General features: G+C 43.4%; 1 protein-coding gene across 1 annotated transcript in view; it reads left to right on the top strand.

Annotated features, from left to right (window-relative positions):
- Positions 1–17109, top strand: part of LOC121275700 (sodium channel protein type 3 subunit alpha-like) — a 204554-nt gene that overhangs the window by 75109 nt on the left and 112336 nt on the right. Inside the window, exons 13-14 of the mRNA XM_041183284.1 lie at positions 1233–1402; positions 12338–12709. Coding sequence (XP_041039218.1) covers positions 1233–1402; positions 12338–12709 — 542 coding nt within the window. The remainder of the gene's footprint in view (positions 1–1232; positions 1403–12337; positions 12710–17109) is intronic.

The following is a 17109-nucleotide window of genomic DNA, read 5'->3' as shown; positions in this document are numbered from 1 at the left end:
ATAAGATAACTTGCCCATTCTTTGTATTAGTTTCATAAACCTTCTCTGAACTGCTTCTATTACACTTATATCCTTCCTTAAATAACGTGACCAATACTGTCCACAGCATTGCAGATGTGGTCTCACCAGTGTCCTATACAACTGAAGCATAACCACCCTACTTTTATATTCAATCCTCATAATTAACGATAACATTCTATTAACTTTCCGAATTACTTGCTGTACTTGTATGCTAGCCTTTTGCTTCTGCCCTACCTCCTACCAGCTAGGCAATCTAAACCTTGCCAGTGAGTGTCCAGAATTATTTAAATGAGGCCATGCTGTTGAGATTGAGGGCCTCTACTCCCATGGTTTTGTCTTCTTTGCACACTAGTAGGCTTCCACCCACCATTTCGCCTCCCTGTTAATATTGAGGCTCTGATCTCATTTACTTTGTTAAGAAATCATCCCTTTTAAAAAGTCAGTATACAGCACAGCAAATCTGAATCAATTTTTAATGGAATTAAACAAAAGGCTTCACTCAACATTCAGTTCACCAGCTGTATATAAATTGTGCCTGTTCTTCAAAATGGCTCAGGCTTCACACTGGTAACAATAGACAAACAGCAGCTATATTCTTCCCATCAATCATCCATTGTGGCCTTCTAGTAAAATAACCCTTGTTGTACCAACAACAATTGCCACCTGCAACCTCTGTCCGAGTTGCATTCCCTTTGACTGGAATAAACTGAATGTTCCACTCGATGTCTCTCAACATGGCTTGAGTCTGAGGGCTCAGCATATGAGAATCACAGACACAAACCCACAACCAACCTTTCCGTGCAACAGTGTCGATCCCAAATACATTTTATTCCACGACTCCCGAAGTCATTGTTTGTTTGTAACCATTACTCTGGTGCTGGTGCTATCAAAAATGTATTGTAAAACTTGGAAATTGCATTGAAGTTGACCATCTTCAAAGCTGCAGTAAGACCACCAGATTGCTCTTTTCTGAGCATTGTTCTAGTGCTGGGAGCAATGGAAGATGACCTTTCTGGTACTGGTACTATACAAATAATAATGTAATGCTGTTTTAAAGTGAAGGAGTTTGCCATTGATAAAACATTCATGAGGAAATTAGTAAGACAGCTGATTTTTCAATTTTGACTTCTGTTATGCAAATTTCAAATCTGATGATACTCCATGATAAGCAAAGTATCTTTCTGTTTGAAGCTATATGTTCTTTCTCGTAGATGCGCAAAATGAAATAAAATCATCAAGCACTGTTGAGCCAGCAGCTTTGCCAATGTTCTGTAGTGGTGCACTCCCTCTAATAGGCGAAAATGAAGTGCCTACAATCAGTGCAATGTGTGATCCAGCTACTGGCGGACGGAAGTATGAAAATGGATCAGCCGTCTTGATGGTAACACATGAATGCACCTCTACACATTATGTGGACTTAATATCTAGTCTTGTAATCACCGGGCCCAAAATTCCACTGTGGCAGTTCCAGCAGTGAAGAAGTGGCAGAATAGAATTCATTTTGCAGTAGGTCTTTGTCTCAAATTGCAAGGGAAGTGTCACTTTTGTGGTAAGAGGACATTCCACCATTTCCTACCCCAGCCCATACTTGTCAGTCCCTTCTGAACCAAATATAAAAACAAACTTTGGAGTCTTCTGCTTCCTCCTGGCAATAGGAAATTAATCACCTCAGTCTTGTAAAAGTTTAAAGCCTTTCAAAAACCCCTAAAGAGACCTAGGTCACCCGAGTTTTGCTGAGGTCTTTAAATTGTATAATTTCAAGAGTATCACTGGAGCAACCCCCAACATTGTGGGAGGAACGGAAGATCCACCTATCTTCCATATCCCTTGACCGGAAAATAGATGGAGTGATAAAACAGTGTCCTCATGGAACCAGTAAGATAAAAGTAAAATACTGCGGATGCTGGAAATCTGAAACAAAGACAGAAAATGCTGGAAAAACTCAGCAGGTCTAACAGCATCTGTGGAGAGAAAAAAAAGAGTTAACGTTTCGAGCCCTTATGACTCTCCTTCAGAGTGAAGAAGAGTCATACAGACTCGAAACGTTAGCTCCTGCTTTTTTTCTCTCCACAGATGCTGTTAGATCTACTGAGTTTCTCCAGCATTTTCTGTTTTTGCTCCTCGTGGAACCAGGTTCCATTCCAAACTCTTGCTGCACACAGCCAATCCATCCTTGATTTGTGTTGAAGCTTCAAGGTCGTTATATTTCAATTAATTTTAACATTGTGGAACAAGCCTTTAAAATAAAATTGGCAAGATCCTATTGTGTTTCGGAGAAATATCCTAAAATGTTTCAAGACAATGAATGACTGCGGAAGTGCAGTTACAATTGTTCTATAAGAAAATGTGCAGACATTTTGTAAGTGAGATTCCAGACACAGCTTAGAGATTGAAGGTGCCAGAATGAAATGTATGCTGCTTATTTGTCTTGTTTAAATTTTCTCTTCCAGTTTTTATGACACACAGGCACCTAGAAAAAAATATAAGCAACCTATTGGTAATTAGTAATATAGTCTATAGGCTATTACTATAGGCTATATTACTATAGGCTATATTACTAAGTTTAATCTATGAACCTGGTCAACTAAATTCCACTTCTCTATTTAAACATTACTGTTTTATGAAGTACCTATCATTCTTCAGATTTATTGCACACTCCTAGTGGTCCTGAGGAAGTGGTGGTAAGCATTTTTCTTGAACCATTGCAGTCTTTTTGGTGGTTTGATACAGCTAAGTTGCTGGATCAGTTCAGAGTGCTGTTAAGAATCAACCACATTTGTGTGGAACTGGAGTCACATATAGACCAGATAGGGTAAGGATGGCAAGTTTTATGACTGCATTTCATATGGACAAGAAGCAAGTTTAGTCCATACTATTCACAACAGTGAGGAACTTAGTGCAATTTTTCAGATTTGCCTGATGAACAATGCTGGTTTGCCTCAGTTACATCCCTGCTAGGCAAACTCAGCACTCAGAAGATGAGGAGTTATGCTTAACACAGTGGGACACAGGGTTGCAATGTACGCTGTGGGCGTACCCAATATTCCATCCCAAGCACAATTATCAGCAATGGCGATTCAGAAATTACGGATGAGGGTTTGAGTGCTGAAGGCAAAAGAATTATTTCCGAGAGGATATGCCCTATTATTATGTCGTGAAAGGATGTTCAAATGTAGAAAGGAACCAAATAAGTAGGAAGAGAGACTGAGAGAGGATTTGGAGATGCACTGCAGCATAGGTTAAATTGGGGATTTGAATCCAGACAGGGCAGCATTGTTGAGAAGAAAGGAATTGGCAGCTGTGAACCAGATTTTGGTTCAGTCCAGGATGTCATACATTCCTTGAGGATGAAATCATAAATGAGGAAGCTTTTGTTTTCAAGGACATGAATGTTTTATAAGGAAGAATAAGAGGGTAGCAGTACGCTTATTAGAGAGGAAAGGCTAGCCCTGATCCTTCTCCAGTGAGCCTCTGCCAACCTGCTCCCCTTATACTGTCCAACGAGTTTACTAGAGTTGTTAATCTTTTTAAGTGCTATGGTATCATTTGCTTCACAACAAGGAACTACAAACAATCATGTTTTAATTGCTAAGAGCAACAAATCCTGCAGTAACATTTCCAAGCAACAATGAATGATATATATTCTAATATTATTTGGTTAGTGCATATTCAGACCTCAATATAAGCATAAGTGCAGTAAAAGCAAAATATAGTGGATGCTGGAAATCTGAAACAAAACCAGAAAATACTGGAAACATTTGCCAAGTCAGGTCACATCTGTGGAGAAAGAAGCAAGGGTTAATGACCCCAGTATTCACTGGGGTGGGATGTCCAAGCAGGGAGGAGGATTCCTGGCCTCCAAACTTACCTTTTCTTTAAATGGGTTTCCCTCAAACAAGCCAGCCTGATTGACAGGCTTGGCTCCCTGCCAGGTAAGTGTAATGACTCAACTGAGCAGACAGGTTTCAGCAAGAAACAGATAAACTTTATTACACTGAGCTTTTCAGGTGCTACATGCTCAATCAGGACTCTCATCAGGAAGCCCCACCCTCCCAGCTTGCCCGCGCTTAGAGCTCATTGGTCGGAGCCTCCCAGAACATCACGTGAACCCTGATAGATAGCAGGAGAGGCTACACCCTCAGTTACTACATTCCCTCCCCCTTAGTTTTTTCACAATTTCTACTTACAGGGAACCATATATATATATCCAGCAACATATACATATATACAACTTTAGGTGGTTAAAGATCAAGTCTCTGAGGTGCTCTCCTTTTACGGCTAGAGTGACATAGCTCTACCACTTGAGGTTCCTCAACAGGATCTGGAACTGCAACATGAGACACATCATCAGAAAGTGGCAGTTCAGGGTTTGGCAACTCTACAGAGACATCGGGCATGTCTATTCTAGGTCAATCTGTCACCTCAGGAATTGATGGTTTGATGTTAATCACAGACAGAATAGTTGGAGGTTGGAATGTCTCTCTTGCAAGAATATGATCTACGTACTTACGAATGATTCTATCTTCCACTTGGACTTGGAAAGATAATGGACCAGTCTCTGAGACAATGGTTCCAGGAACCCAACAATAGAGTCAGAGAGTCATAGAGGTCTACAGCATAGAAAAAGGCCCTTCAGCCCATCGAGTCTGCACTGGTCAAACAAGTACCTAAATATTCTAATCCCATTTTCCAGCACTAAGCCAATATCCTTGTATGCCATGGCATCACAATTGCACATCCAAATACTTCTTACAATATCCAGTTCCAAAATTTTCCATGAATATTGTGTCACCGACACTGAATGTGCGAGCTTTACTGTGTTCATGGTTCAATACAATAACTGAGAAGAAAGCAAGAAAGTTGAGATACTAGAGCACGTTCTGATAACCTTTCATACCAGGCTTGCAAGTTTGTACAGCTCTCTTGGCTAAACCATTCAATGAAAGATGGTAAGGGGCCATTTTAATATGTCCCATTCCATTCAGATTCATGAATTTCTGAAACTCTGTGCTGGTAAAGGCTGTACTGTTAACAGAAACAACAATTTTGGGTAGGCCATGTATGCTAAAACAGTGACACAGCTTCTTGATAGTTGTGCTCGATGTTGTTGACTTGATTTCGTATACATCCATCCATTTAGAATGTATATCTACAAACAACAAAAAACATGGTACCTAAGAATGGTCCTACATAATCGATATGTAGTCTAACCCAGATCGACCAGGCCACTCCCACGGATGCAGGGGAGCTGAAACAGGCAACTTCTGTTGTTGCTGACATTGGAGACAGTGCTTGACCGTGCTTTCAATGTAACTGTCAATGCCTGGTCACCAGACATAGCTTCACGCAAGCATTTTCATCTTTAATATGCCTGGATGCGCACTGTGAAGATCTGTCAAGAGTGGTTCTCTTTCTTGTGATGGGACGAAAACTCTTGAACCCTACAACAAAATTCCATCTTGACAGCTTAACTCTGTATTTCTGGCATGGAATGGTTTCAAATCTTCAGTTACAGGTGAATTTGACCATCCTTGCAAAACAAAGTCCCTGACTTTCGACAATATTGGATCTCTGTTTGTCCAGTTTTTAATTTGCTTTGCACACACAGACAAAGAATCCAAGAAATTCAGTAATAGTACAACTTCTTGTGGAACAGGAGCATGTACAATGCTATCTGGTAACGGGAAGCAACTGAGTGTGTCCACATTTACAATGTGTAAGCTAAGGTGGTACATAAAATTATGCTTAATCGCATATAAAGTCAAAGCCCAACGTTGTATTCTTGCTGATGCTGTTGGTGGTTTGGCCTTATCATCACTGAATAAACCCAGTAATGGTTTATGGTCCAACACAAAGGTGAAATGTCACCCATGTTGGTACTGGTGGAATTTTTTCACATTGAATGCCACCGATAAACCTTCCTTTTCTAGCTGGGAATAACCCCTTTTGGCTGTGGAGAGGGTTCAGGAGACATAGCCAATGGGCCTTTCTGATCCATTTTCCATTCTATATGATAACACAGGTCCCACACCATAAGGAGAGGCATCACATGTTAACACCAACTCTTTCGATGGGTCATAGTGTACCAATAAACAAGACAAATGCAACAGTTTATTTACTTTTACAAAGGCTTCTTCCTGTTGTGAATTCCATGACCAACGGTGATTCATTTTTAACAACAAGTGTAATGGTGCCAACACAGTTGATAAGTTAGGCAAGAAGAGGCTACAGTAGTTGATCATACCCAGGAAGGACTTAAGTTTAGTTACATTGGATGATGAGGGCGCATCTTTTATTGCCTGAACTTCCTCTTCTACTGGATTCAAACCCATGGGATCCACACTGTGACCCTGTGACTGTAACTTCTGGCGCTTGAAATGTACATTTTTCCTTTTTTAACCGTACACCGGCGATGGACTCTCCTGGGGCCCTAACTCTGGAATTAAGTTTGAAACACTACATTATTATGGATGGCTTTGGCTGGAAATGCATTTTCACGAGGTTCACTAATAAAAGGACTTAGAATTGGGCATGCTTGGGGCCGTCAGGTTGCGAATGAAATTGTATGTCTTGCTGTCACGTACACTCAAAAGGATGGATTTCTGATTTTCTTCCGCATTGATTTTGTTCGCTACGAAATAAAATCCAAGATGCTCTGCATACTGGCTCCAGTCTTCCATAGTCACATCAAAAGAATCAATTCTGTTGAAGAGTGGCATGACTGGTGAGTAGTCTTTTCTTTATCTTAAGATTTGATGTAACGGGGCAGTGTGCAGAGTCAGAGCTATTTTAACCTCGTCACCAAATGTAATGAATCGAGGAGCACACAGGTTTCAACAAGAAACAGATAAATTTTAATAAGAGAGCTTTTCAGGTGCTATATGTTCAATCAGGACTCTCATCAGGAAGACCTCCCCCCGCCCCCGGCTTGCCCGCACTTAGAGCTCATTGTTCGGAGCCTCCCAGAACATCACGTGATCCCTGATAGATAACAAGATAAGTTCAGTTACTACACAGAGAAGGCTCCTAGAGAAAGGCTGCAGCCCAGGTTGTGGTAGGCTTCCTGCTGCTCAGGATAGAGACCATGAGGGGTTGGGGGGTGGTGTGTACAACATGGTTTGGAGTGTCAAGGGATGATCTCAGGGGGTTGGAGAGAGATTGAAATCAGAAATAGTGGAGTTGATGGGATCAATGATTGCAGGAAGGTGGATCCATGTTTGAGTCAAGATTAGTGATCATGGGAGGAAGACCATTAACCGTCGGGGCTTATCATTGTTTACAGTGACTTATCAATGCTCACATGTTGAGGTGATCAGCAATTGTCGGGGAGAGGTCAGCAGGTTTGCTTGGTTGTTGGGAGGAAGCATTCCAGCCCCTCCTGGTCCACAGCAGTGCTGAAAAAGCAATTTCCCCTTCCACCCAGATCTTCACACCTTCCTTTAGCTGCCAGGTTTCCTGGGACCTGGAAAACATGGCCAGTTAATGTTCAAGTTTGAAAAGAGAGAAAATCTGAGGCATGCAGCTTCATTAAAATATTTAACTGACAGCCCATCTCCTATAAGTGGTTTTGTCCCCTTCCCCCACCCATCCGTTCTCCATTACAACATGAAGTGTGAGGGTTGGAGTTTGAAATTATCCTCAAAGCTTCAGGCTGATGACGTTTTATTATAACACTCATAAAAGTTCATTTGCCTATAACATTAACTCTGGGCAGAATGTAAATCTGGTTGAGGGAGCAGGGAGCGAGCAGGGGGTGGTTGGCATGGTGTTGAATCACGCAGGAATCACTGTTCCGCATGAAGTGGGACAGCAACACTGACGCCACATGGCAGGAAGGTCATTTCAATGGCTGTGTATGTCATTAATACTCATTAAACTTGAACTTATAGTGATTCTTGAAATTAAGTGTGAGACATACGGGGATCACGGGCCTTCAGTTTCCCGGTTGGTTAAAGCTGGCAGTAAGCAAGCGAGTCAGTCTATGAGGTGGAAGGTGAGGCAGTTGGAACTGCCTGCCACTACTCAGAAATGTCCTTGGAAGAGGGGAGAGGAGACTGTGTATCATCGTGGGGGAGGTCAAGAGTCACTGTGGATAAGACAAGTGTTGCTGCAGGAAGACAAGATTCACTGTGGGTAGGACGGGGTCATTGCAGGGATCACTGGGTCCCCGCAGGGAGGTTGAGGCTGAGCTTGGGGGGTATGAGGGTCATCTCAGAGAGGACAGGGTGATCTCAAAGAGGACAGGGTGATCTCAAGGAGGACAGGGTGATCTCAGGTTGGACGAGGATGATCTCAGAGAGGACAGGGTGATCTCAGAGAGGACAGGGTGATCTCAGGGAGGACAGGGTGATCTCAGGAAGGTTGAGGGTAATAATAGGGAGGTCGAGGGCAGGTCACACTGGCTGCTGGATCTTTGTGGCTGTGGAAAAGGCAAATCAACCACAAGTGCCAGGTTTTTGTTGAAGGCTGGGGAACTTCTGGGAGACACACCCTTGCCCTGGTCCTGACAACTGTTGAGACTCTAGAGGTAACATGAGTCTCATCCACCCTGTGTTCCTGGAGGCACAGGCAGGGAGAAGCAGCACAGTGTAAGGATGGAACTGGCTCCAGAGGCCCAAATTGCAGAAGGCCATCAAGGAGCTCAGTTGGACCAGATGCTGAGGGTGGTCAGGAGAGAGTAAACCAGGGGCTAGTCAGACAAAGGTCATTGCCATGTCCCAGAGTCTACATGTCTCATCTCTCCATTCTGCAGATGCCTGAGAGCTGCTGCCAGTGGAGATTGAAGATGTCTTGAGAAGGCCATCATTGACCTATGTGCTCTGCTGCATGATGACCTGCAGCCCCTGGCACTCAGAGGGAAGCCAATGCCTGTGGCTTTGAAAGTGACAGTGAGATTAAACTTCTTCAGCAACTCATTCCAGGACTCCACAGGGTAACATGGGCAGCCGCACATCAAAGAGATGATGAATGCCCTGGTTAAAAGGGCCAGAGAGTTTGTTTGATATAGAACAGACCCAGAGAGTCAGGTTGAAAGATCTGTGGGCTTTGGGGCCATCATGTGCTTCCCACAAGAGAGGGGGGCTTATTGAGTATACACATGTGGCAATCAGAGCTCCCTGGGACCAGTCTGCATCATTTATCAATAGCAAAGGGTTTCACTCCATTAACATGCAATTGGTGTGCGACCATAGGAGACGTACCCTCCAGGTGTGTGCTCAGTTCCCTGGGAGCTCTCATGATGCATACATTCAACACGACTCCCAGGTGCCACAGCTCTTCGAGAACCCTGCATAGCTGGATGGAGAGAATCTGGGTGTTAGTGGTTAGAGATCAGGCTGATGACACCATTGAAGCACCTTCCAGATCCAGCGGAGGAATGCTACAATAAATCCCATGGATCAACAAGGGCGACTGCTGAGCAGACCATCAGCTTGTTAAAAATGAGTCTGCTGCCTGCACAAGTCTGGTGGACCTCTGCAGTATGCACCTCAGAGGGTCTCCAGGATTACAGTCGCCTGCTACGCATACACAATGCCACACAGCAGAGGGGCGAGGCCTTGCCAACAACGGACCTGGAGGGGCCCCACTGCCCATCTGGTGAGGAGGATGGGGAGGAGGGATCAGAGCAGGCAGGCCAGTCGGTTGGGACTCCTGCACCTGATATGAGGGTGATGGAAAGTCACAGGGAGGCCTGTCAGACTTCATTCTCAACAGTTACCATCAGCCATGATGTCTTTGATAAAGCCTTATGCTCCAGAACTTACACCCACAAGGTCTCTGCATCTCCACCTGAGAGCGACTCGCCAATGTCTGTCAACAAGCTACTCCATGATTTCCACCCTAACCAAGGGGAGATCACTACTCCGCCTTAACCACACAGGTTTGCTATTTATTCTACAGGCACTTGCACTGCTAACTAGGTCATGATAATAAGACCAGCCAACACACACAAATAAAATAAACATGGCTATTTAATCAAACACTAACATATATGGTCATAAAAAGTCTGAACACGTTTCACCCTGGTGCACCTACCTGCTCCTTCTGTTACCGTTACAATCACTACGATGTGATGCAAACCTGACATCTAAATCTGAGGTGAAGGCAAGCTGCTAAGTGCAATGCCTCGATGCCAGAGATGACCTTGGCGGCCATCCTCTGGTTACCCCAGGAATGGAGGGCCTTGCTCCTGCACTGGTGCAGGTATATCCCCTGTGGCCACTGCTACTGGGGGCACTGGGGTCACTAGCAGAGGGCTGAGGAGCAGCTGCTAACCTTTGGAGAAACCTGAGAGGAACACCCATGAAAAACAGGCTGGTGCTCTTCCTCCCTCTCAGTTCACAATGGCACTTCCCTGACTACCTGAGGAGCAGGGGCACCTGGAAGGAGGTCTAGGCACCTCGTCCTCCTCTTGGCTATCCAATGCTGTTAGCAGCCCATGACCAGCGTGATGATATGCAGGTCTGAGTGCATATCTGACAGCTACTGACTGGTCTGCTGAATCTGGCTCTTCATGATAGCCTAGTCACCAACCTCTTCATGGAGAAAGTCAAGTGCTTGTCCTCCTTTAATGTCAGCATGTCTACACAATGCCTCTGGCAGCTCCACCAGATGTTCCCCTGCATGTCGCTGCATCTCCAGAAGGTTTCATGTGGCCCGTCATCTGTTCTCCAACTCTCAGGACCCTCAGCTTCACAGCCTCCAACAGCTGCTCCAGCATGTCTGTAATTTGTTCACCAGATTGTCAACCCAACACTAACCACAATCACATTCCCACAGAGGCGGCTGCATCTTTGCTGGTAGAGGTTGCAGGGCAAAGATGTGACGATGCATCGTTGATGCTTTAAAGCTCTCCTCTTCAGAGATGGATTGCAGGGTCACAAACAATGAATCAGGCTGTACCTCCAGAATACAAGGACCTACATTGGAGAACAGAAAGCATTATTCACAATCCCCCTAACCATCCCTCTCTGACATGCATCTCCTTTCTGCCCACTGTTCAACACTAAGGTTGATGCCTCCTCACTCTTTTTTCTGTACTTCTGCTTTGCCATCCACAATTGCACAGCCATCCTGCTCTCCAGCCAAGTCCACCACCTCCTCCACGGTACGTGTAAGCATTCTAATGTCGGCCACTCCTCCTGCAGGCAGAAGAGGAAGATGAGTCTCCACTCATTGGACAACTAACCCCTTACCAGCAAGCATTCCTCTGACAGAAAATAGCACTTTCTGGGTAATCCATCCACATTCCACTCTAACGCCACTTGTACAATGATGGAAGCATGAGCTGTAATTTCTCACCCACATACATCCGGGCCACATGTTGCATTGACTGCCGTGCTTTACGCTTCTTTTGCCCATCTTCTCGCTTCCTCCCCTCACTGAGACACATTGCTTGTTGCCCTAATGGGAGCCACATTATTCTAATGTTTCTGTTATACTCACCCTGGTGGTGTGAAAGACGTCATGGATCCACTTTCTACATTCATCCAGGTGTGACTGTGGACCCCACGACTGCTAAATTCCACTGAAATCTCCATTCAAGCTTCCTTGCTCAGGTGGGAGGTCCTCCTGATGCCGTTGGTGAGAAAGCACAGCTCCCATCATTCCCAAGCAGCCTGAAGGAGAACCTGCAGGGAGGAATTGTTGAACCACATGGCCACCCTTTCTCTGCTCTGTGTCAGATGGACTCTCCCTTCTCAAGGCCCATCACTGATCAGGATGAACAAGGCTGAGTCTGGAGATCAGGGCGATGATCTTGGGTTTCAGTTGCAGAGCAGAAGGCTGAGCCTGGAGGTTTGGTCAGGAATTGGATCCCTTCAGCCTCTGAATGACTGGAGTTGCTGCCTTGTCATCACTGTGAGTATGTCAAGGTGCTGCTTAACAATGGCGCCCAGACCTCTGACTTTGTTAGCTGATGGCGGGTTTGGTGACTACCTGCCCATCCTGCCGCAAAATTGGCCGGGTACCATACCTTCACCACATTTATTGGCCGGCCACCATGTGATCACCTTTGTCCAGCCAGTCCCACCACGAGCAGAAGTGCTGCCCACTTCCTGATCCACCATCGCTGGGACCACTAAATTCCACCATCTGTTTCTCTCTCCACAGATGCTGCTGGGCATGCTGATTATTTCCAGGTATTTTCTGTTTATATTCTGATATAAGCTCATTATTAAACACTGTGAATACAGATCCTGTCACATCCTATTATGTAGTTATGTATATCTGGAAGAATTAATTTGTAATATTCATCATTTTTGCAACGTATGTTCTTTTGGTAAAGTTGTTCAACCATAACTCTTTACTACATTAGCTAGAGACAGTGGAGGAAGTGCAACAGGATTTGGAAAGTGAATTGTCTCAACCAGCTGTGGACATGAATTGCCCAGATATAGCAAAACAGTCAAATGATATTAGTGAAGATAATAAAACAGAGGATGAAAAGCAAGCATGTTCAATTGAAGAAGAAGCCGCAAAGAATGAGGAAATCAAAACAGAAGTCAAAATAATGCAACCCTGCTTGCCGACCATGTGCACTGAAAAATGTACTTGTTGTAATCCACTTAAAACTACATTCATAGGAAAACTCTTCCTGGCTGTGAGGACACTGATGTTCAAACTGGTGAATAATCGTGTGTTTGATGGGAGTGTACTCTTTGTCATACTTTTGAGTACATTAACACTGGTAAGTACTAATAGGTTGAAAGAAAAACTATTGCTTTATTTAGTCTTAGCATTTATGGACTAGAGGTCACAAAACCATCACATTACAATGCCCTTGTTTGGATCTGGTGCTGCTTTATATTTGAATTTGATTTTTTTGGCAACCAGGTCTGCTTTCATCTGTAACCAAATCAAATGCTTACTCAAAAACCTGATTGCTAGGATATCTAAAAACCCAGAAATCTTGGTACCTTATTTAGCTTCAACACAGGTGATCATTATACAATAGAACTTACGGAGTCACAATTAATGTTCTTACATGATTCCACTAATGCCGATACTTTACATATATCTAGCATCCATAGCACTTAGTATTTAAGGAATTATGTCAATTATGTAAAACCTAGGAGAAACATGCCACTTGTTCAGAAGTTATCCCTGATGTACATTGAGAACTTAATGTTCTTCCTTGATCATAGAATCATAGAATGGTTACAACACAGAAGGAGGCCTGTTCAGCCTGTGGTGTCAGTGCTGGCCCTCCGCAGGAGCAATTCACCTAGTGCCACTGTCCCACCTTCTCGTCGTAGCCCTGCACAATTTTTATTTTCAGGTAACAATCCAATTCCTTCGTGAATGCCTCGATTGACCCTGCCTCCATCACATTCTCAGGCAGTGCATTCCAAATCCTAACCTCTCATTATGTAAAAAAAAATTTTGTTATGTTGTCATCACTTCTTTTGCCAATTACCTTAAATCTGTGCCCTTAGGTTCTTGATCCTTTCAGCAATGGAAACAGTTTCTCCTTATCTACTGTGTCTAGACCCCTCATGATTTTGATTACCTCTATAAAATCACCTCTCAACCTTCTCTTCCCCAAAGAGAACAGTCCCAGTTTCTTCAATCTATCTGCGTAACCGAAGTTCCTCATCCCTGGAACGATTATTGTCAATCTTTTTGCACCCTCTCTAATGCCTTCACATCCTTTCTAGAGTTCAGTGCCCAGAACTGGACACAATACTCCTGTTGAGGAAAACTAGTGTTTTGTATAGGTTTAACATAATTTTCTTGCTTTTGTAACTTGTGCCTCTATTTAAAACCCAATATGGTGTATCCTTCATTAAGAGCTCTATCAACCTGTCCTGCCACCTTCAATGGTTTGTGAACATATACAGCCAGGTCTCTGCTTCTGCACCCCCTTTAGAATAAACTCTTTATTTTTTATTGTCTCTGTATTTTTTGGACGAAAACATATCACCTCACACTTCTCTGCATCTAACTTCTTCTGCCATTTGTCCACTCATTCCACAAACCTGTCCATGTCCTTTTGAAGTCCTACACATCCTCCTTACAGTTCACAATTGTTACAAGTTTCCATTGTCTGCAAATTTTCAAATTGTGCCCTGTATATCAAGGTCTCGGTCATTAATATATATCAGAAGAAGCAAGAGTCCTAACATCAACCCCTTGAGAACTCCACTACAAACCTTCCTTCTGTCTGAAAAACAAACTGTTCACCACTACTTTTTCTTTCTTGTCACCCAGCTAATTTCATATTCATGTGCTACTGCTTCTTTTATTCCTTGAGCTCTAACTTTGCTCTCAAATCTTTTATGCGGCACATTATCAGGTGCCTTTGGGAAATCCATGTATACTACATCAACAGCAATATCCTCATCAACCATCTTTGTTACCTCACCAAAAATTCAAGCAAATTAGTTAAAGACAATTTTCTCTTAACAAATCTGTGCTGGCTTTCCTTAATTAACCCGTATAATTCATAATTTCCCAAGTGACTTAATTTTATCCCGAATTATTGTTTCCAAAAGCTTCCCCACCACAGAGGTTAAACTTACTTGCCTATAGCAGATGCATTCATCTTTATATCCTTTTTGTTAAAACAAGCATGTAACATTTGCAATTCTACAATCCACTGACACCATCCCTGAATGTAAGGAAGATTGGAAAATTATTGCCAGTGCCATAACTTCCCTCCAAGTGTCTGAACTACCTCCACCTTCACCATTACCTGGGCAACATCTTGATCCTTGGTAAAGACAGGTACAAAGTATTCATATAATACCTCAGCAATGCCTCCTGCCTCCATGCCTAAATCCCCTTTTTGGCCCCTAATTGGCCCCACTCCTCGTTTATCACTCTTTTACTATTTATTGCCTATAGAGGAGTTTTGGATTTTGTTTTATGTTAGCTGCCAGTCTCTTCTCATACTCTCTCTTTGCTTCTCTTATTTGCTTTTCAGTTCCTCACAGCATCTTCTATATTTGGCCTGGTGCTCAATTGTATTATCCAACTGACCTCTGTCATAAGCACACATTTTCTGTTTCATCTTAATCTCTATCTCTTTCATCATCCATCGTGTTTTGGATTTGTTTGCCCTACCTTTCGCCTTTGTGGGAATATACCTTGTCCGTACCTTGATGTCCAGTTAATAACTTAACTGCCCAATACAAAACTGAACTCAGCTTTGATTTCTGGTCTATGCAGAGTTTCCTGATCTTAGCCAAGTTGGTAAAAGAGCCATCACATTATCCTCAGTACCCATGGGCTATGGAGGGACAGAAGTAACTGGCATCATACTCATGATCTCAATCAACGGATGTTTGCTAGAAAATGTCTGTGGAGGCATTAGATAAGGACAGGCCACGCTTAGCTGTAAAGCCCTATTTCAAATATGCTATAGATGCTCATTGTCTAGGGGTATGCACGAATAATTGTCATTTGGATAAGGCACCAGAATGCAGCCTTGTTCATTGAATCATATCCAAGCATAGGCTGTGCCTTAAGAAGAGGTGGGGATAAAACAAAATGGAAGAAATTAGGGTGAAAGAGCATTACATGTAGCAATGAAGAAAGCATAAGGGAGAAAAGAAGAGAGGGAAAATAGAGGAAACGTGGGAAAAGATAATAGGAGTATATGAAAGATCGTGTGGAGTATAATCATCACTCCTCTCCTCAAAAGCCAACTCTTGATCCCTCCTTCCTTGCAAACTACCACCTCATCCCTAACCTCCCTTTCCTCTCCAAAGTCCTTCAGCATGCTGTTGCCTCCCAAATCAATGTCCACCATTCCCAGAACTCCATGCCTGAAACCCTCCAATCAGTTTTAGCCCCTGCCACAGTACATAATGACTCTTATCAAAGTCATAAATGACATCCTATGTGGCTGTGAATAAGGTAAACTGTGCCTCCCAGTCCTTCTCGACCTGTCTGAACCCTTTGACATGGTTAACCACATCATCCCCTTCCACCACCTCTCCACTCTAATCCAGCTGGGTGAATGCACTTGTCTAACTCCATTCTTATCTATCTAATCATAGCCACATTATCACTTGCAAAGGCTTCTCTTCCCGCTCCTCTATCCTTTACTTCCTTCTATTTCTAATCTACATGCAGCCCCTCCGCAACATTATCCAAAAACACAGCATCAGTTACCACAAGTATGACACCCAGCTCTACTTTACACCTGAATGTTCTTTAATTCTCATATTCCCTCTCTAACTAAATGTTAAGAAGACTGGAACCATTGTATTTGGACCCGCCAGAAACTCTGTACCTTAGCCATCCACTACATCCTCTCCCCGGCAACTGTCTGAGACTGAACCAGACTGTTCACAATCTTGGTGTTATATTGACCCTGAGGTGAGCTTTCAACCACATGTCTTCATTATCACTAATACTGCCTATTTCCACCCCTGTAACATCAGCCCACTCTCTCGCCGCTGCTGAAATCTTATCCAAGACTTTATTGCTTCCACACTTGACAACTTGAATGCACTCATTCTACCCTCCATAAACTTGGCATCATATAAAACTCTGCTGCCCATGGCTTAACTTGCATCAAATCCCCTTCACCCCATGCTAATGGGCTTACATTTGTTCCCGGTTAAGCAATTTTCAATTTTAAAATTCTCATTCTGGTTTCCAATCCCTCTGTGACTTTGCCCCCTCAGCTCTGTCTCTGTAATTTCCTCCACACCTAAAACATTCTGAGATACCTGCACTTCTCCAGTTCTGGCCTCTTGAGCAGCCCTGATTTTAATGACCCCACCAGTGGCAACCATGCTTCAGGACCAAGGTCCTGAGCTCAGAATTCCCTCCTTAAACCTCTCCACCTTTCTTTCCTCTTTTGGGACAGACTTTAAAATCTACAACCTTGGCCAAGCTTTTAAAGACCTGCTCCAATATCTCTTTACCAGGCTCAGTGTCAAATTTTATTTGATAACACTCCTGCAAAGCACCTTGGGATGTTTTACTACTGTAAAGGTGTCAGATAAATGCAAGTTGTTGTAAGCACTACTTTGGACCAGTTGAGAATAATGGCCTGTTCCTATCCTGCACGTTCTATGTAGTTCTATGTAATGTGGTTAACCCATTTAAGACAAATAGGATAATGCCTTTGTT

The sequence above is a fragment of the Carcharodon carcharias genome, chromosome 1, assembly GCF_017639515.1.
Source record: "Carcharodon carcharias isolate sCarCar2 chromosome 1, sCarCar2.pri, whole genome shotgun sequence".
NCBI lineage: Eukaryota > Metazoa > Chordata > Chondrichthyes > Lamniformes > Lamnidae > Carcharodon > Carcharodon carcharias.
This window is presented reverse-complemented; position numbering and strand designations above follow the sequence as displayed.